Source organism: Salvelinus alpinus, chromosome 6 (genome assembly GCF_045679555.1).
Source record: "Salvelinus alpinus chromosome 6, SLU_Salpinus.1, whole genome shotgun sequence".
In the NCBI taxonomy this organism is placed as follows: domain Eukaryota; kingdom Metazoa; phylum Chordata; class Actinopteri; order Salmoniformes; family Salmonidae; genus Salvelinus; species Salvelinus alpinus.
Genome location: NC_092091.1, coordinates 33738692 through 33760509, shown reverse-complemented (window position 1 = coordinate 33760509; position 21818 = coordinate 33738692). Strand labels below are relative to the sequence as shown.

The window sequence follows — 21818 nt, the reverse complement described above, 5'->3', positions numbered from 1 at the left end:
TTATTGTCAATCAGTGTTGCTTCCTAAGTGGACAGTTTGATTTCACAGAAGTGTGATTGACTTGGAGTTACATTGTGTTATGGCTGATATGACAACAGCCAGTCCAAGTACAGGGCGCCAAATTCAAAAAACAGAAATCTCATAATTAAAATTCCTCAGACATTCATGTGTCTTATATCATTTTAAAGGTAATCTTGTTGTTAATCCCACCAAAGTGTCCGATTTCAAATAGGCTTTTCAGCGAAAGTACTACAAACGATTATGTTAGGTCACCACAAAACCAAAAATAATCACAGCCATTTTCCTAGCTAAAGATAGCTTCACAAAAACCAGAATAGAGATAAAATGAATCACTAACCTTCGATTATTTTCATCAGATGACACTCATAGGACTTCATGTTACACAATACATGCATGTTTTGTTTGATTAAATTCATATTTATATAAAAAAATCTGAGTTTACATTGAGGCTACAAGATTCACTAAATGCAAAAACATCAAGTGACTTTGCATAGCCCATCGTTTCAACATAAATACTCATCATAAATATAGATGATAATACAAGTTATACACATTGAATTATAGATATACCTCTCCTTAATGCAACCGCTATGTCAGATTTCAAAAAAACTTTACGGAAAAATAATTGCACGCTATAATCTGAGACGGCACTCAATAGTAGCATACCACAGCTGCAAAGATGGCGTCACTATAAACAATAAAATACATGATAAATATTCAATTACCTTTGATGATGTAGATCAGAAAGCACACCAGGAATCCCAGGTCCACAATAAATGTTTGTTTTGTTCGAAAAAATCTGTTATTTATGTCCAAATACCTTCTTTTGTTAGCGCATCTGGTTTACGTCCTTCCATTTATGTTTGCGTCCTTCCATTTATCATTGACTCATCCCAGTGCTATCCCATCATGGGCAACCACAGATAGATAAGACATAGTCATTCAATTGAATTGGCAAAAGGACATATCATGGCTGTGTTGGAAGTGTCCTCGTGGACAAAGTGTTGCTAAAATCCTCTGATTAAGATGAATGGAGCAGAAGTCCTCGGAGTTGCATTTGTTGGGAGGCAGTTTCAGGTGACTGATGTGAAATATTCACAGCATCAGCAGGCTTTAATTCCGGCCATGGATTTCTACCTCACTAAGATGAAGACGGATGGCAAGACAAAAGCGTCTCAGAGAGAGCACCGGACAATGGCTTTTAGAGATTTTCAAGAGGAGAAAACGCTGTAGCTACTGTATTTCATTTTTTGAAGTTTTATTGCACCTTTATTTAACCAGGTAGGCCAGTTGAGAACAAGTTCTCATTTATAACTGCGACCTGGCCAAGATAAAGCAAAGCAGTGCGACAAAACAACAACACAGAGTTCCAAATGGGATTAACAAATGTGCAGTCAATAACACAATAGAAAAGTCTATGTACAGTGTGTGCAAACAAAGTAAGATTAGGGAGGTAAGGCAATAAATAGGCCATAGAGCCGAAATAATTACAATTTAGCATTAACACTGGAGTGATAGATGTGCAGATGGTGACGTGCAAGTAGAGATGCTGGGGTGCAAAAGAACAACAACAAAAAATAACAATATGGGGATGAGGTAGTTGGGTGTGCTATTTACAGATGGGCTGTGTATAGGTACAATGACCGGTAAGCTGCTCTGACAGCTGATGCTTAAAGTTAGAGAGGGAGATATGTCTCCAACTTCAGTGATTTTTACAATTCGTTCCAGTCAAGTAGAGAACTGGCAGTAGAGAACTGGAAGGAAAGGCGGCCAAATGGTGTGTTGGCTTTGGGGTTGACCAGTGAAATATACCTGCTGGAGCGCGTGCTACGTGTGGGTGTTGCTATGGTGACCAGTGAGCTGAGATAAGGCGGGGCTTTACCTAGATGACCTGGAGCCAGTGGGTTTGGCGACGAATATGTAGTGAGGGCCAGCCAACAAGAGCATACAGGTTGCAGTGGTGGGTAGTATATGGGGCTTTGGTGACTAAACAGATGGCACTGTGATAGACTACATCCAATTTGCTGAGTAGAGTGTTGGAGGCTGTTTTGTAAATGACATCGCCGAAGTCAAGGATCGGTAGGATAGTCAGTTTTATGAGGGTACGTTTGGCAGAATGAGTGAAGGAGGCTTTGTTGCGAAATAGGAAGCCGATTCTAGATTTAATTTTGGATTGGAGATGCCTAATGTGAGTCTGGAAGGAGAGTTTACAGTCTAACCAGACACCTAGGTATGTGTACTTGTCCACATATGCTAAGTCAGAACCGTTCAGAGTAGAGTTCGACCGATTAATCGGAATGGCTGATTAATTAGGGCTGATTTCAAGTTTTCATAACGATCGGAATTGGTAATTTTGGACCCCGATTTTGCCAATATTTTTTTATTTTTTATTTTTTTTACACCTTTATTTAACTAGGCAAGTCAGTTAAGAACACATTCTTATTTCAATGACGGCCTAGGAACGGTGGGTTAACTGCCTTGTTCAGGGGCAGAATGACAGATTTTTACCTTGTCAGTTCAGGGATTCAATCTTGCAACCTCACGGTTAACTAGTCCAACGCTCTAACCACCTGCCTCACGAGGAGCCCGCCTGTTACGCGAATGCAGTAAGAAGCCAAGGTAAGTTGCTAGCTAGCATTAAATTTATCTTATAAAAAACAATCAATCAATCATAATCACTAGTTATAACTACACATGGTTGATGATATTACTAGTTTATCTAGCTCGTCCTGCGTTGCATATAATCGATGCAGTGCGCATTCGCGAAAAAGGACTGTCGTTGCTCCAACGTGTACCTAACCATAAACATCAATGCCTTTCTTAAAATCAATACACAGAAGTATATATTTTTAACCCTGAATATTTAGCTAAAAGAAATCCAGGTTAGCAGGCAATATTAACCAGGTGAAATTGTGTCAACCATGACCTAAGGCTCGTATTTCTGTGTGTTATTATGTTATAATTAAGTCTGATTTGATAGAGCAGTCTGACTGAGCGATGGTAGGCACCACTTTCGTGCGTTTTGCCAGCAGCTCTTCGCAATGCTTCAAGCATTGCGCTGTTTATGACTTCAAGCCTATCAACTCCCGAGATTAGGCTGGTGTAACCGATGTGAAATGGCTAGCTAGTTAGCGGGGTGCGCGCTAATAGCGTTTCAAACGTCCCTCGCTCTGAGGCTTGGAGTAGTTGTTCCCCTTGCTCTGCATGGGTAACGCTGCTTCGAGGGTGGCTGTTGTCGATGTGTTCCTGGTTTGAGCCCAGGTAGTGGCGAGGAGAGGGATGGAAGCTATACTGTTACACTGGCAATACTAAAGTGCCTATAAGAACATCCAATAGTCAAAGGTATATGAAATACAAATGGTATAGAGAGAAATAGTCCTATAATTCTTATAATAACTACAACCTAAAACTTCTTACCTGGGAATATTGAAGACTCATGTTAAAAGGAACCACCAGTTTACATATGTTCTCATGTTCTGAGCAAGAAACTTAAATGTTAGCTTTCTTACATGGCACATATTGCACTTTTACTTTCTTCTCCAACACTTTGTTTTTGCATTATTTGAACCAAATTTAACATGTTTCATTATTTTTTTGAGGCTAAATTGATTTTATTGATGTATTTTATTAAGGTCAAATAAGTGTTCATTCAGTATTGTTGTAATTGTCATTATTACAACAACAAAAAATGTTTTTAAATCGGCCGATTAATCGGTATCAGCTTTTTTTGGTCCTCCAATAATCGGTATCGGCGTTGAAAAATCATAATCGGTCGACCTCTAGTCCAGAGTAGTGATGCTAGTCGGGCGGGTGGTTGCGGGCAGCAATCGGTTGAAGAGCATGCATTTAGTTTTACTAGCATTTAAAAGCAGTTGGAGGCCACGGAAGGAGTGTTGTATGGCATTGAAGCTCGTTTGTAGGTTTGTTAACACAGTGTCCAAAGAAGGGCATACAGAATGGTGTCGTCTGCGTAGAGGTGGATCAGAGAATCACCAGCAGCAAGAGCGACATCATTGATATATACAGAGAAAAGAGTCAGCCCAAGAATTGAACCCTGTGGCACCCCCATAGAGACTGCCAGAGGTCCGGACAACAGGCCCTCCGATTTGACACACTGAACTCTATCTGAGAAGTAGTTGGTGAACCAGGTGAGGCAGTCATTTGATTAACTAAGGCTATTGAGTCTGCCGATAAGAATGCAGTGATTGACAGAGTTGAAAGCCTTGGCCAGGTCGATGAAGACGGCTGCACAGTACTGTCTTTTATCGATGGCGGTTATGATATCGTTTAGGACCTTGAGCTTGGCTGAGTTGCACACATGACCAGCTCGGAAACCAGATTGCATAGTGGAGAAGGTACGGTGGGATTCGAAATGGTCGGTGATCTGTTTGTTAACTTAGCTTTCTAAGATTTTAGAAAGGTAGGGCAGGATGGATAGAGGTCTATAACAGTTTGGGTCTAGAGTCTCTCCCCTTTGAACAGGGGGATGACCGCGGCAGCTTTCCAATCTTTGGGGATCTCAGATGATACGAAAGAGAGGTTGAACAGGCTAGTATTTCTTTTTAAATATATATGTATTTTTACATTTTTTTTATTTAAAAAAATATATATACTTGGACCCTCTAATAGGTATTTCAATGGTTAATATTAGAAGGAGAGGATCCAGATTGTCTAGCCCAGCTGATTTGTAGGGATACAGATTTTGCAGCTCTTTCAGAAAATCAGCTGTCTGGATTTGGGTGAAGGATAACCGGGGGGGGGGGGGGGGGGCTTGGGCAAGTTTCTGTGGGGGGAGCTGTTGGCCAGGGTAGGGGTAGCCAGGTAGAAAGCATGGCCAGCCATAAGAAAAATGCTTTCTGAAATTATCGTAGATTTATCGGTGGTGCCAGTGTTTCCTTGCCTCAGTGCAGTGGGCAGCTGGGAGGAGGTGCTCTTATTCTCCAGTGTCCCAAAACTTTTTGGAAGTGTAACACACCAGGTAAAAAATAAAGGGAATGGGAAAATGAAATAGATGAAGAGAGGAGGGGAAGTGGTATCTCTACAATTACGCATGAGAGATGAATCATCGGTTCCATTTCAATAATTTCTTCGAGAGCTCACCCCATTTGTCAGACATTTTGGGTATGAGTTAATGTGTCTCACGCTGTCCGTAATAAATGGTGCTTTAACCTACCAGTGAGCATGGAACACTAACAGGAAACACTAAAAGCACCAGGTGGACATAAATCAGGTGGTTTAAGTTTGATTTACAACTCTGGTCAATTTCTACTGAGGTTTATTACAATTAGCCTGAAAAACAACTAGCCATCACTGTGAGAAAGGACAGAGGAGTGTTTTTCACCCAATCTTCTGGTCTGCTAGGATGTGGTGTTCAGTCATTCATGTCCTGTTATGGTTCATTTGTAGGAGAATTAACAGAATTTGTTAGGCTGAGCTTTGGAACGCAAGATAAATCTAGTGAGAAATGACAGTAGCAGCAGATTTGATGGGAAAGCTATTTGAATATGTAAATGATAGAATAACACTAGTTTGCCAAGATAGTCAGAACACATCATCAAATACATAAAGAAAGGTATTATGATCATCAGACAAATTACTGTCATCACTGAATGATGGAACAACATCATTTACTTTAAGATTTATTTTACTTTAAGATTTTGCTTGTTGGCTAGACTAGCCCAGACCAGGGATGGGCAACTACAGTCCTCGGGGACAGATTGTAACTTCCTCCCATCCCTAGCAAACACAGCTGATTAAACTAATTGCATTCTAAACTGAAGATCATGATTAGTTGATTATTGGTGTCAGGTGTCTAAGCTAGTGCTGGGACAAAAGTGACACCAATCAGGACTCCGGGGACTGGAGTTGTCCACACCTGGCCTAGACCATACTTAGCGGCAGATGGCAAAGAGATGGTCTGATTGGCCCGTCTGTATTTGTTAAGGCTTGTGATTCAATTTCAGATTGAACCGTATAGAGCCAAGGGGTTCAAATGGGTTTATGCTGATCAAACTTACTCGTTTTTCCTTTTTTTCACTTTACTTTTTCAAAAATCTAACTTCACAGACATATAAAGAACCATCTGAAGATATGTTACTGACTGATTTTTGACAAAAATGTCACATAGAACCTTATAGTATCAAGGTCTCGATGTCCTCCCCCTCAAGAAAAAGGTACCCTTGGATGCAAAAACAAGAGTAACTTTGTTATTTTCTATCAAGGTCATAGAATCTTGGAACTTTACAAATTTAGATAAAGGTATGAGCTGTAGCCAGCTTCGCTTACCGTTAAACCTTTCTGGGTTGTCAGTCAACCTTCTCAATCGCAAGCTGTGAGTAAACTTGAACTTTAACCAGCTCAGTTTACTCTCTGCAACGTTGTCTGGTCAGAGCACCTGAATCATTAAGCTCTGAGAGAAGGGAAGAGCACCGCTCAATCGCTCCATTACTGTTACTAGTAAAGTTCATAAAAAATAGCTAGCAATGCTAATGTTAGCTAACAAAAATTCGGTGGTACCCTCAATCTTGGTTAGCTGGCTAAATTTTTACTGCATGTAAAGTCAATCTGGCGACATCACAATCATGACAAAATGTTTTCCTACTAATTATTTGCCTTTTGAAATGTTATCATGTTTCAAAGCCAAATCCAAGTTGCTTTGAAGTAGGCTAGCCATAGCTTGTTAAGGTAGCTAGCTAACGTCAGCTATGCTAGCGATGATAGTGTAAGCCAGGAAAACAGTGGTTTTAAAACATCTGGCCGGAATCCTCAAAGAATGTCTCAACAATCATAAACACATCTAGGATGTAAATGGGGATATGCAGCATTGACTAAGGCTATGCCCCAGTGATTTAAAACAGGCCGATTCTTTGGCGCTGTGAAAGAAGCAATTTCCAAAGAATCGCCGTTCCTTATGAAACATTACTGGCATTCCATATTTTTCTAAACAGGTTGGAGTACAGGCCTCTTAATACCCATTGTTATTCAAATACATGACATCTCTGGTTCATTTACTGGCATTTTATGCTGCTTTTGTGGAACTATCCATTGGTTGAATTAACAAAAGGCATGATTCTTTCAGTTTCAATGCCTCTGCCTTAGTGGTAGTATAATAATATTAACGCTTGCATTTAGAAAAGAATTGAGCTTCCAAGACACTTGAGGCAATGCACCATGCATAATAAAATATGAAAGGGTTGTTACTGCATTACTTTTGAGCACTTTCGCCGTTCTCCCTTAAAACCATTAGCTATTCCCAAACACTAACCGCTAGTTAGACTTTTAAACAAGTCCCCAGTGGCAGATTCTTTGGCTGAGGCACTTTAAGACATCCTTGCCTGAATCAGAGGAAGAATGCATGCTTCATGAGGAGTGAGTGACAGAATGCTGGTGCTGACTAATAGTACTGTATGATGATGCATACTAGACACATCCCCTCCCAGGGCCGGCCCTAGCCTTTTGAGGACCCTAAGCGAGATTTGGTTGGGGACCCCTCCAGCTCATGGGCAAAACATTTTAATGGCTCTACTCTTGATTATTTTCCCCTCTCCAGAGTAAGAAAAAGTTAATTTGCTGCAATATGACAATTTTTTTCCATGGGGCGTACAGATAATATTGTATAACTTAATATTTTAAAGCAAGTTTTCTGCAATTTTACTATTTTCATAGGGTGGAGAGAAAGTTTAGCAATTTTATAACTAATTTCATATAATTCTACTCCTTTTGCCTTGGGGTGGAGAGAAATGTGCAATTTTACAGCTAATTTCTTGAAATTCTACACATTTTGCCATGACTTATGCCATGTTAATATGATATGACTAACAAAATCAATGGGGGCCTCCACGGGGTTCATGCCCTTCGTGCCCGGTTGGTAATTCGGCCATGATTACTACAAGTTCAGATAGCTGGCTAGATTAATTTACCAATCTAAAAAAAATATTTGGACATGGGCTAATTGACAACTGCTGATGCACAACCACATTTTTAAATTGTACCTTGTGTATTCTAATTCTCAACAGTAAGTAGAGACCTCAACTAAGTTTAGTTTTTTTGCCGGCACCCTAATGACCACTTATGTCGCTCATACCTGGGGCCGGCCCTGTCCCCTCCTAATCACATAACCAAGCAACACAAACTAATTATTACAGGAAAGCCTTTAAGAGCAATCACCAGACCCATTAATTGTAGCTGTTAGAATTTCTGATAGTCAGCGTGATTTAATTGCACTTGATTATGGCATATTAATACAATCCTCCCTCTCTCCACCCACTCTCCCCATCTCCAATCCATCTCATTTAAACTGGCAATTTCCCAGTTAATGACAGCGCCCAAAGCCCCCGTAAGTTACTGTCCATACTGAAATATACAAATCACTGTTTAGAGTATTTATTTTTTTCTAAATCAATTTCTTATAGAAACGACTAAGTGTGCACATGCTCTGCTCCGCTGGGTCCTTGTTGCAGATGGTCTCATTGCTATGCATTGAAAACCCAGCTTTAGATTTGCATTCGGTCAATTTTCCCTTTAAGTTGGACATCTGTCTGTGTTAGAAATTAATCTGCCCATCCCTGTAGACACATCTGGGATTTTAATAAACTGTGTCGAAGCATCAATAAAAAAATAATGGAAATGCTGGCGATGGGCCTGCTAAAGTTTTCCCCCTCTTTCTCCCACCCTCGCTTTGTCTCGTTCTCTCTTTCTCACACACTCACTCTTTCTCTCCCCCGCTCCTCCGTTTCAAAGTAACTCAAACCTCAATGTTGAGTGAAAATTTTTATGAACATCTTGTGATTATCATATAATGAATATCTGCTACTTATATCATGGATAAGGTTGGTCATGGTTCTGGTGTCTTAATGCTTTGAAGGATAGAGACCTTTTGACACAGTTCAGTTTATTTTATTTTTCTTTCTCGTGTCTCACCCTTCCCTATGTTTTTTTCCCAGTGACCTTAAAGTAGGTGTCAAAGAAATCCGACTGTTCTGCCCACAGACGGAAAGGAAAAGTGTGTTCTTTCTGCTGGATGTACAGTATAATCACAGGTACTCATTAATCTACACTGGCAATGTAGTTACTTTTAAGGAGCCACTGTGGTGGAAGGGGAGAACAACTTTTCAGTGACAGGGAGGGAGATGGATAAGCCTGCAGGCTGCCAGTTGTCTTGGGAGGATGGCAGAGGAACCCTGATATATGGGAGCTTTAAATCAGCCTTTTGTCAATGATGATTGAGCTGTGATTGTTCACAATCTAACCACCCACTCAGAGAACAGAGATCCTGTCTTCCAGGTTTGTCAGCGTGAATCTCGTGATTTCTTTTCTTTCTTCCCTTTGTCTCCGAAAATGTTTTGTTTTTTGTAGTTTTTTGTTGTTGGAGAATCCACATTATCTCCCCTGTGTCAGATGACAGGGATTTTGGGTTGCATTGCTACTGTATGTCATCACGTTCTCTGAGTAGACAAACCTACTCTTCACCTTTTAAGCTTCTTCGTGTACCATACTTTTTGGATATAATCTCACGTGGCCTCTGAGTTTTCATATAACAGACTATACTAAATGTCAAAACGCACAACCTTGGTGTTGCGTCATACATCAAATAACTGAACTACTGTATCTAGACTACTTGTAATGTTTGTAGATGTGAACATTTAAATGTGTCTGAATAAGGTAATATATTTAGTCCTGTGGAAGGGCAGATGGGAGAATGTGAGTGTACTATTAGTTGTTCATCTCATTCCACATGACATTCAACTCTGCATGCCTGCATTTTTAATGACTTTAGTGGCTCTCTCACAGTGCAGTGGATTATTGCCATGTGCCTCTGTCTTTCCCTTTAGGTGACCGAAACAAGGACAGGCCCTCTTGGATGCAGTAACTATGACAACCTGGACTCAGTCAGCTCTGTTCTGGTTCAGAGCCCTGAAAACAAGATTAATCTGCAAGGTCGGCCATCCAGAATTGAACACACCCAGACATTCTGATGGAATTGTCACAGTTTCTATTTTCTGCCAAGCATTAGACGAGGCACCAGTGTCAGAAGGAATTTAGCTTCAATCTGTGTTTCAGTCTGGCATTGGAAACCGAACCACTGGATTCCAAAGTGAATCACAGGGATTTATAGACATGTATGAACAAGCCAGTGGAAATGTATCTATAAAGTGACTAGAAAGTACCCCCTTCTGTCCTATATAAACTGTAGAAATGCTATAGTTACTACAGTATTTGAGTCTAGTTAATATTACAGTAATTTGTTTTGTAGTTTACCATATCCTCTCCTCTGCCAGGTCTCCAGACCATCCTACCAGAGTACCTGAGGGCTAGGTTTGTCCAGGCGGCTCTGAACTACATTGGCTGTAATGAGGAGGGTCAGTTTGTGTGCCGGAACAATGACTGTTGGTGCCGCTGCAGCCCAGGCTTCCCCCAGTGTAACTGCCCTGACGTGGACCTGAGGGCCATGGAGGCCAGCCTAATGCACATCAGGGACACCTGGAACATGGCCAACCAGGACTTTGAGGAGTCAGGTAGGGAGCATGAGATTGACGATACACTCAGAGTATAGAAAGAGTTTGTAACATTAAAGATACTTGCACACAGAGCCAAGAGCTGTAGGTAGGCCACAGAACATTACACAACACAGAGATGAATGTGACATCTGCTGTCTGCCTTTGACAAGAGATATGGGTTCATGTCTACACTGAGTGTTCAAAATAATAGAAACACCTTCCTAATATTGAGTTGCACCCCCTTTTTCCCTCAGAACAGCCTCAATTTCAAGACTAAAGGCTGGTTCATACTACGTCTATCGACTTGTTTGTAGACAGTTGTTGCAGTTACATCATTAACATTCTATTGTCGTCCGACATCAGACTTGTCGTCATTATGAAAAAGTATAAACACAAATGACACGCAGCATGACATCAGTCTGGTGGTCCAAAATAGCATAACTGGTGTATTTATACACCAATAAATCCATCCGTTTAAAAATGTATTTAGTATATGTGACCGACAGGCTCAAATCGGTCTTATGTTGCAAAATGTTCAATAGTTTTTTTTACATTGGATAAAAGTAGACTCAGAGCTACAAAATTGTATATCATACACTACATGAGGAACAATGGGTAAGTAATTCTGCTTTGAAAGTTGATAAACTTGTAAACTCAGTTTTGAGAAAATGGCCTTTGAATGAATGTTTTGGTACTACTACTGGAGAACCCTTTGTCTACACCCATTCAGCATCATTCACACGCTCTTAAGCTTTAGCCCCACCCATCTCTTTACATGTTGATCCGAGCGTTCTGTACTAACAGCAGTCAAGCACCCAAGCAAATTTGCTAGCTATTTCCAGACAGAAATGAGGGAACAGCTCACTGAACATTACTCGCCCTAGTAGAGCTGGTTAGGCTGTTACGTTATCCAGAGCGTTGGTGACTGCAACTGTGCTGTCAGATTGTCCGTCAGTAAATTCTGAGCGTTTCTCGGAGGGTTAAGAGCGCACTTGACGCTCTGGTGAATAATTAGGGTTGATCCGAACGTTCTGATCTCAAAAAAGCAGTCAAGCACCCAAGGTAACTGGCTAACATTGGCTAGCTTGCTTGCTACTTCCAGACACAAATGAAAGAACACCCCACTGACTATTTTAGTCACCCTAGCAGAGCTGGTTAGGCGGTTCATGTTATCCAGAGCATTGGTGATTGTAACTGTGCTGCTGGAAACAGTTGTATTAGGCTTTTTTTGTCTACGTTTACTGTCACCGGCCATATTCAACGGGTGTTCGTAAATTAATCAGTTATTCTGCGCTCTGGCACACACAGACGAGTGCTCTGAAACAGGAGTAGATGGCCAGACTCGATTTACGACCTCACCCGAAATGGTTACTTGCATAGTGAAGTATTTTGTTAAGACATGTAGCTAGCTAGCTAGATAAACAATTAACCATAATCCCATGACGTTACCACCCTCTATGAATTTGTGGTTAGCTAACCAACCAGGTTCAATGTTAGCTAGCTAACATTAGGCCATAACTAGCCAAGCAAATGGCTCTGAGATATGAATAATAAGATCATACATGTAACATTTGCTTGCGTGCGAGCCAGCCAGCTAACGCTAGCTAGCTAACAGTACACTTGAACTTTAAATGAAACCACTTGTCAAAATTAGAAACGTGTAATATCTCAAAATGTAGCTAGCTAGACTATCTTACCCATATACATTATTGATGGACGCGTTTCCTGTTGGATGTCATGGTTGCCCTTAGTTTGAAGATGTAATCCGGAGACAGTTTTTTTCTCAATCTCCTTAGCTATCATACTTGAATTCCACTGATTTCAAAACTCGGTCCTCCAGAAAGTGGAGAGCAACATTTATGCAGTTTTACTACGCAAAACATTTAATTTTTTTAAAGCTGCGTTAGACAGGATTACCTAGACATACTGACCAGCTCAAATATACAGACGTGTGCTATATGGCAGCCCAATCCAAACTAATCTCTCAGAATATCCAGCCTACTCATTATCTCAGCCAATCATGGCTAGTGGGAAGGTTGCTCACTTTTTCTGTGGCTAAACCAACTAGGCTCGTATTTTAACAGTTGTATTCGTATTTACAGATGGCATACAAGTTTGTTATTAAGGCACATGGAAGTTCACAGGTTCGATTAGGCATTTCTGGCAAAAAACGCATTCTGAGTTAGGGTTAACCCAAAAAACGCAAATGGTTCACGTTCAAACGGCTCTCCTGTGAAGTAGTGACATACACCTAGTTTCCTGAAACGGGTCACATACAGTTGAAGTCGGAAGTTTACATACACCTTAGCCAAATACATTTAAACTCAGTTTTTCACAATTCCTGACATTTAATCAGAGTAAAAATTCCCTGTCTTAGGTCAGTTAGGATCACCACTTTATTTTAAGAATGTGAAATGTCAGAATAATAGTAGAGAGAATGATTTATTTCAGCTTTTATTTATTTATTTCACATTCCCTGTGGGTCAGAAGTTTATATACACTCAATTCGTATTTGGTAGCATTGCCTTTAAATTGTTTAACTTGAGTCATCCACAAGCTTCCCACAATAAGTTAGGAGGAATTTTGGCCCATTCCTCCTGACAGAGCTGGTGTAACTGAGTCAGGTTTGTAGGCCTCCTTGCTCGCACAAGCTTTTTCAGTTCTGACCACAATTTTTCTATAGAATTGAGGTCAAGGCTTTGTGATGGCCACTCCAATACCTTGACTTTGTTTTCCTTAAGCCATTTTGCCACAACTTTGTAAGTATGCTTGGGGTCATGGTCGCGAATGGGTCTTCCAAATGGACAAAGCTTTAACTTCCTGACTGATGTTGCTTCAATATATCCACATAATTTTCCTTTCTCATGATGCCATCTATTTTGTGAAATGCACCAGTCCCTCCTGCAGCAAAGCACGATCACAACATGATGCTGCCACCCCCGTGCTTCACAGTTGGGATGCTGTTCTTCAGCTTTTTGTTTCATCAGACGAGAGTACATTTCTACAAAAAGTACGATCTTTGTCCCCTTGTGCAGTTGCAAACCATAGTCTGGCTTTTTTATGGCGGTTTTGGAACAGTGGCTTCTTCCTTGCTGAGTGGCCTTTCAGGTTACGTCGATATAGGACTCGTTTTAATGTGGCTATAGATACTTTTGTACCCGTTTCCTCCATCTTCACGAGGTCCTTTGCTGTTGTTCTGGGGTTGATTTGCACTTTCGCACCAAAGTACTTTCATCTTTAGGAGACAGAACGCGTCTCTTTCCTGAGCGGTATGACAGCTGTGTGGTCCCATTGTGTTTATACTTGCGTTCTATTGTTTGTACAGATGAACGTGGTACCTTCATGGGTTTGGAAATTGCTCCCAAGGATGAACCAGACTTGTGTAAGGCTACAATGTTTTTTCTGAGGTCTTAGCTGATTTCTTTTGATTTTCCCATGATGTCAAGCATAGAGACACTGAGTTTGAAGGTAGGCCTTGAAATAGATCCACAGGTACACCTCCAATTGACTCAAATTATGTCAATTCCATCAGAAGCTTCTGAAGCCATGACATCATTTTCTGGAATTTTCCAAGCTGTTTAAAGGCACAGTCAACTTAATGTATGTAAACTTCTGACCCACTGGAATTGTGATACAGTGAAATAATCTGTCTGTAAACAATTGTTGGAAAAATTACTTGTCATGCACAAAGTAGATGTCCAAACCGACTTGACAAAACTATAGTTTGTTAACAAGAAATTTGTGGAGTGGTTGAAACACTTAGGTTGGAGTCATTAAAACTAGTTTGTGTGAACTTCCGACTTCAACTGTATGTCAATCTAGGAATCCAGGCAACTAAAAGTAACTTTCTAAATAATGTCTTAGTTTGTTTGTAGCTGGTTGGATAGCTAACTAATGTTAAGTGTTCTAGCCAGCTCAAATAATGACCATATTGTAGCTGACAACGTCTTAACGTGAATTAGAAATGTATAATATCTGAAAATGTTGCTCGCTAGACTCTTACCAGTATACATGGATGACCACTTCTACGTCTCTGTCACAGATGTCATGCTCCCCCTTAGTTTGAAGATGTAATCCAGATACAGGTGTTTTATACATCAGCCTTCTGTGTGTTCTCTCTTCAACTCCCTCTGCATATTTGCAATAAATCTCCAGAATTTTCCTAATCTCCTTAGTTATCATACTCCGCTTCCACCGATTTAAAAACTCAGTGCACTTCTTCTGTGACAACAACATTGTTCATCGCTGTTCCAGAAAACTCTACAATGTCTGGTTCAATTAAATGTTTTTACTTAAATCAGGGATTTTCTCAATGTCTGACTCATTTTCAGAGTCAGATAGAGTAAGCATGGCATGATCGTCTTCCAGAAATTGGAGAGCATTAGCAACACATTTGTAGTTCTTCGTGATATCCTTCAAAAGATAGTTGTTAGAAAGGATTACCTACACATACTGAGCAGCTCATGTTCTAGACAGAAGCGTGCTACGTGACAGATCAATCCAAACTCATCTCTTGGCATGTCTAGCCCATCCATTATCTCAGCCAATCATGGCTAGCGGGAAGGTTCTTAACTTTTTCTGTGGTTAAACCAACTAGGCTTGTAATTTAACCATTTTATTGTTAAGGCACATGAATGTTCACGTGTTCCAGAAGGCATTTCACCCCAAAAATGCATTTTGAAAAAATTATATGTTTACGTTCAAATGCCTCTCCTGTGAAGTAGTGACGTGCGACATAAGCCTAGTTTCCTGAAACGAGTCACATATCTTGAACGACTTTTGCAACAATCAGGACTACAAGTGGACTAGTACAACAACTTTAAAGGAAAATTCCACCCCAAAACAATATTTTTGTATTTGTTGACATAGTCCTGAAAGGTTTCGCTTGTCAGCAATCAAGTTTTCAAGATATGTAACTTTCAAAATACAGAAACCATCCCCATATGAAGCGTTTTGCATCATATGCACAATAACTGTTTGTCGGGAGTTTCATGAAAGGGGTTTCCATGGCTGAGCAGTTAGGGCTGTGCCTCTTAATTCTAGTAAAAGGAAATCTTAACTCTACAGCATGCAATGACATTCTAGATGATTCTGTGCTTCCAACTTTGTCGCAACAGTTTGGGTAAAGCCCTTTCCTGTTTCCTGGACAAAGCGAGGTCCCTACATAAATGGTTTGTCAATATCGGTGTGGAAGAACTTGACTGGCCTGACCTTAACCCCATCCAACACCTTTGGGATGAATTGGAATGCCGACTACGAGCCAGGCCTAATCACCCAACATCAGTGCCCTACCTCACTAATGCTCTTGTGGCTGAATGGAAGCAAGTCCCCATAGCAATGTTCCAATATCTAGTGGAAGGCTTCCCTGAAGAGTGGAGGCTGCAGCAAAAGGGGGACCAACTCCATATTAATGCCCATGATTTTGGAATGAGATGTTCAACAAGCAGGTGTCCACATACTTTTGGTCATGTAGTGTATTATACATTTACATTTACATTTACATTTTAGTCATTTAGCAGATGCTCTTATCCAGAGCGACTTACAGTAGAGTGCATACATTTTATTACATTTTTTTTTAACATACTGAGACAAGGATATCCCTACCGGCCAAGAGCAGACGCTCTTATCCAGAGCGACTTACAGTAGAGTGCATACATTTTTATATACTGAGACAAGGATATCCCTACCGGCCAAACCCTCCCTAACCCGGACGACGCTATGCCAATTGTGCGTCGCCCCACGGATCTCCCGGTTGCGGCCGGCTGCGACAGAGCCTGGGCGCGAACCCAGCCCAGCCTGGGCGCGAACCCAGAGACTCTGGTGGCGCAGCTAGCACTGCGATGCAGTGCCCTAGACCACTGCGCCACCTGGGAGATTCAGTGCCCTAGACCACTGCGCCACCCGGGAGATTATTATAAAATGGCTAATCTGAGAACGAATGCCTATTGTAATCAGATATAAATCAACACCACTGTTAATTGTAAATATCACAGTCACTTATTAGATTAGGTTGGATTGATTGAATGGCTATTGATAGCTCTGAAAATATTTTGGTTAATTCCTGTTATGCCCCTATTCACTCATTAAACCGGATGCCCTGACGCAAGGTAACATTTTCAGTTTCTGTTTGGCCTCCACACACAGAGATGAGCTTGATCTGCTAGGAGCTGACATTTCATACACAAACCCACATTTAGTTCAGCCTCTCTCCATTAGCATATGCGTCACATAGTATCACTTCCAGTTTCCCCCACGGTGGCCCAGCAAACCAATTCCCATGTGCCATCTCCCTAAAGTGATCTGTCTGACTATGAGCCAGAATTAACAGAATCATATAAAGTACTAAGCGGAGCAGAACTGCGATGGAGCATTAAACCTCTTCACACCTGTCTGCCTTTCAGAGGAGTTCCAGAACTTTGTACGGAGACTCCCGACATTCTACGCCCTCAACACATCTGCCATCCAGTACTTCTGGAAAATGGAGCCTGCCGTCCATCAGCGCTACAGACAGCTAGAGCTCAGCAGCAGACAGCTTATCGCCAAATCCAGACGGATCGTCGACAAACTCTTCACCCTCAGCAAGAGGTGTCGGACACAGCTGACAGTCATTGTGCTGAGAAAGAGGTGAGAACATGTTATGATAAACAGTCCCTGTGAGGAGTGGATGTTTAGTCATAATGTCTGTTCAGATGGACATACAGAAAGTACTGTAAGGAGATCTGAAAAAATTACAATCGATCATTGGGAAAGTATTTATTTTTAGTGCAATCAGTAGAAATGTGACAAATTGAGTTTCAAGGCCCTCGTAAGACATCATAGTAAAATAGGATGTATTGCAAAAGGAAATAGTAAAATGGTGGTGTACTGGGTGTTACATTCCCCAATAAGAAACCAAAAATAGTCACCCAACAGAAAAATGGAACTAACAAATGAGCCACTGACAACCAAAAGAAAACAGGTGGGTTTTAAAAGGGGTTCTGAAAGGCAATCATAGGGGTGCTGGCCAAGCGAAATCGAGTAGGGTCTTAACACCCACCATGGATGCCCACTAGATTCCCTTAATAGACAAATTAAAGGAAAAGAAAACCCCCACCAACTTACGGTAGGGTGTAAAAACAAACATGGAGCAAACCAAACAGGGGAGACACAAGCACTGGGCAGAAAGGGTCCATAATCAGGGGATATCTTTACATTACACATTTTTGATATTCTATAGAATACAGACCATTTCCAATGCATATTTTTGGATATGCACTATGTCCTGAGAATTTCAGAATCCAGATGTGCCTTTTAGACATGTATGCTATTGGGATTACTCTGAATATCACACATGGACTCATATATCCTGAACCTATTTTCTCTCATGTTGACAAATACTGACTGTATACATTGCATATCTGTGTTTTCTCAGCACATTCAAGATATGAAACTATATTGATTCCAGATATGCTTCTCTTGGCTGTCCATATGCAAATTTTTATATGCTGAAAATAAAGAGGATTTCAGAGGCATTACTGAGTTTTCACCACATACTCAATCATTTGACAAATATTAAACCCATATTTTTCTTTCATGCACAAATCACTTTTGGATTCCCTCTGGATTTCTGTATATACTGACCTTAGGCCTACATAGTATATTTTCTCAGCACATACAATGCATAGGCTCTTGACTGAGGTCCATATCAGGATCTTGATATGAATTTTGATATGCTCAATAGGGACAATTTCTGATGCTTATTTGAGTTTTGAGGATATGCTCAATAATTTGACAAATATTAATTCTTTCAGACACAAGCTATACTTTTAAAGGCACCTGCAATCCGCAAGCTAAAAAGCACTGTAACTGGTAGCCTAGCAACAAGAATCACTTGTTTTCAGAGTTTCAACTGTCATTTTTGAATCTGGGTGCCACATGAGTGTGTAAATGGTGTATGGTTGACAACTGGAGAAACAAAGACTTGAGAAGCTGTTCAGAAAATACTTCAAAGAAGTTAACGCTAAATTGAGTAGCTAATTTGAGTTGTTTTATTTATCTTAGTAACTAGAATCAATAACGTTGGTTAATTTAGCCGGCAGCCAGTAGGGCTAGCTAGATTCATAGAGGAATAAAAGCTAATTGGTCATCTAGCTAGTAAAGAATTACAGATTATTTTTACCCCCTATCAAGCCTCAAGGTGACAGCTACATTTTTAAAGGTTTAGGCATATTTTGTATTACTGGTTAATATAAGCTGTCTAGCTAACTAACTTAGCTAGCTAACTAGCAACTTGGCTAGCTAGCTAGTTAGTTTTCTCGTCATGAATGTAGCAGCTAGAGTAACTAAATTATACAGTACCAGTCAAAAAGTTGACACCTACTCACTCCAGGGTTTTTTGTGAAAACATCAAAACTATGAAATAAAACATTTGTTATCATGTAGTAACCAAAAAAGTGTTAAACAAACCCAAATATATTTTATATTTGAGCTTCTTCAAAGTAGCAACCCTTTGCCTTGACAGCTTTGCACACTCTTGGCGTTCTCTCAACCAGCTTCATGAGGTGGTCACCTGGAATGCATTTAAATTAACAGGTGTGCCTTGTTAAAAGTGAATTTGTGAAATTTCTTTCCTTAATGCGTTTGAGCCAGTTGTGTTCTGACAAGGTAGGGTTGGTGTACAGAAGATACCCTTATTTTGTAAAATACCAAGTCCATATTATGGAAGGAACAGTTCAAATAAGCAAAGAGAAATGACAGTCCATCATTACTTTACGATATGATGGTCAGTCAATACGGAACATTTCAAGAACTTTGAAAGGTTCTACACCTGCATTGCTTGCTGTTTGGGGTTTTAAGCGGGGATTCTGTACAGCACTTTGTGACATCAGCTCAAGTTAAAAGGGCTTTATAAATACATTTGATTTATTCTGACAGTGCAGTCGCAAAAACCATCAAACATTATGATGAAACTAGCTCTCATGAGGACCACCACAGGAAAGGAAGACGCAGAGTTACCTCTGCTGCAGAGGATAAGTTCATTAGAGTTAACTGCACCTCAGATTGCAGCCCAAATGAATGCTTCACAGAGTTCAAGTAACAGACACATCTCAACATCAACTGTTCAGAGGAGACTGCGTGAATCAGGCATTCATGGTCGATTGCTGCAAAGAAACCACTACTAAAGGACACAAATAATAATAAGAACTTGCTAGGGCCAAGAAACACGAGCAATGGACATTAGATCCACAGATGATACAATCTCTATTGCACTCAACACTACCGTTTCCCACCTGGACAAAAGGAACACCTATGTGAGAATGCTATTAATTGACTACAACTCAGCGTTCAACACCATAGTGCCCTCAAAGCTCATCAATAAGCTAAGGACCCTGGGACTAAACACCTTCCTCCGCAACTGGATCCTGGACTTCCTGACGGGCCGCCCCCAGGTGGTAAGGGTAGGTAACATCACATCCGCCACGCTGATCCTCAACACAGTGGCCCCTCAGGGGTGTGTGCTCAGTCCCCTCCTGTACTCCCTGTTCACTCTTGACTGCACGGCCAGGCACGACTCCCAACACCATTAAGTTTGCTGATGACACAACAGTGGTAGGCCTGATCACCGACAACAACGAGACAGCCTATAGGGAGGTCAGAGACCTGGCCGTGTGGTGCCAGGACAACAACCTCTCCCTCAACGTGATCAAGACAAAGGAGATGATTGTGGAGTACAGGAAAAAAAGAACCGAGCACACCCCCATTCTCATCGACGGGGCTGCATTGGAGCAGGTTGAGAGCTTCAAGTTTCTTGGTGTCAACATCACCAACAAACTAACATGGTCCAAGCACACCAAGACAGTTGTGAAGAGGGCACGACAAAACATATTGCCCCTCAGGAGACTGAAGAGCTTTGGCATGGGTCCTCAGATCCTCAAATGCTTCTCCAGCTGCACCATTGAGAGCATCGTGACTGGTTGCATTACTGCCTGGTATGGCAACTGCTCGGCCTCCGACCACAAGACACTACAGAGGTTAGTGCGAAAGGCCCAGTACATCATTGGGGCCAAGCTTCCTGCCATCCATGACCTCTATACCAGGCAGGGTGTCAGAGGAAGGCCCTAAAAGTTGTCAAAGACTCCAGCCACCCTGTTGTCTCTGCTACCGAATTGCAAGCGGTACCGGAACACCAAATCTAGGTCCAAGAGGCTTCTAAACAGCTTCTACCTCCAAGCCAAAAGACTCCTGAACATCTAATCAAATGGCTACCCAGACTATTTGCATTGCCCCCCCCCCCCCCTCTTTTACGCCGCTGCTACTCTGTTACCATCTATGCATAGTCACTTTAACTTTACCTACATGTACATATTACCTAACTAGCCAGTGCTCCCGCACATTGACTCTGTACCGGTACCCCCTGTATATAGTCTCGCTATTGTTATTTTAATGCTGCTCTTTAATTACTTGTTACTTTTATTTCTTATTCTTAGCTGGGGGTTTTTAAACTGCATTGTTGGTTAGGGGCTCGTAAGTAAGCATTTCACTGTAAGGTCTACACCAGTTGTATTCGGCGCATGTGACTAATACAATTTGATTTAGACTTCAAAATTCAAAAGGCACTCGCACATCTGAGCAATCCTTTTTGCAGGTGCATGGGAACAGTTGAACAATATGAAGGAAAAAGTGAACCGCGCACTGCTCTTGATACTTTTGATTTGATTTAGACTGAAATCTGTCCTGTGGTCTGTCCAAATGTGAGATTTTTGGTTCCAACCGCCGTGTCTTTGTGAGACGCAGAGCAGTTGAACGAATTATTTCTGCATGTGTGGTTCCCACCGTGATGCATGGAGGATGAGGTGTGATGATATGGTGGTGCTTTGCTGGTGACACTGTTGGTGATTTATTTAGAATTCAAGTTACAGTTAACCAGAATGGCTACCACAGCATTCTGCAGCGATACGCCATCCCATCTGGTTTGAGCTTAGTGGGACTATCATTTGTTTTTCAACAGGACAATGACCCAACACCCCCCCAGGCTGTGTAAGGGCTATTTGACCAAGAAGGAGAGTAATGGAGTGCTGCATCAGATGGCCTGGCCTCCACAATCACCCGACCTCATCCCAATTGAGATGGTTTGGGATGACTTGGATTGCGGAGTGAAGGAAAAGCAGCCAACAAGTGCCCAGCATGTGAGAACTCCTTCAAGACTGTTGGAAAAGCATTCCAGATGAAGCTGGTTAAGAGAATAACAAGTGTGCAAAGCTGTCATCAAGGAAAAAACACTTTTGGTTACTACATGATTCCATGTGTTATTTCATAGTTTTG

At 41.2% G+C, this 21818-nt stretch overlaps 1 protein-coding gene across 2 annotated transcripts in view; it reads left to right on the top strand.

Annotated features, from left to right (window-relative positions):
• Positions 1 to 21818, top strand: part of LOC139578607 (BMP/retinoic acid-inducible neural-specific protein 3-like) — a 96315-nt gene that overhangs the window by 50059 nt on the left and 24438 nt on the right. For both annotated transcript variants that reach the window (XM_071406449.1, XM_071406450.1), the window contains exons 5-7: positions 9852 to 9957; positions 10299 to 10535; positions 16919 to 17141. In XM_071406449.1, coding sequence (XP_071262550.1) covers positions 9852 to 9957; positions 10299 to 10535; positions 16919 to 17141 — 566 coding nt within the window. The remainder of the gene's footprint in view (positions 1 to 9851; positions 9958 to 10298; positions 10536 to 16918; positions 17142 to 21818) is intronic.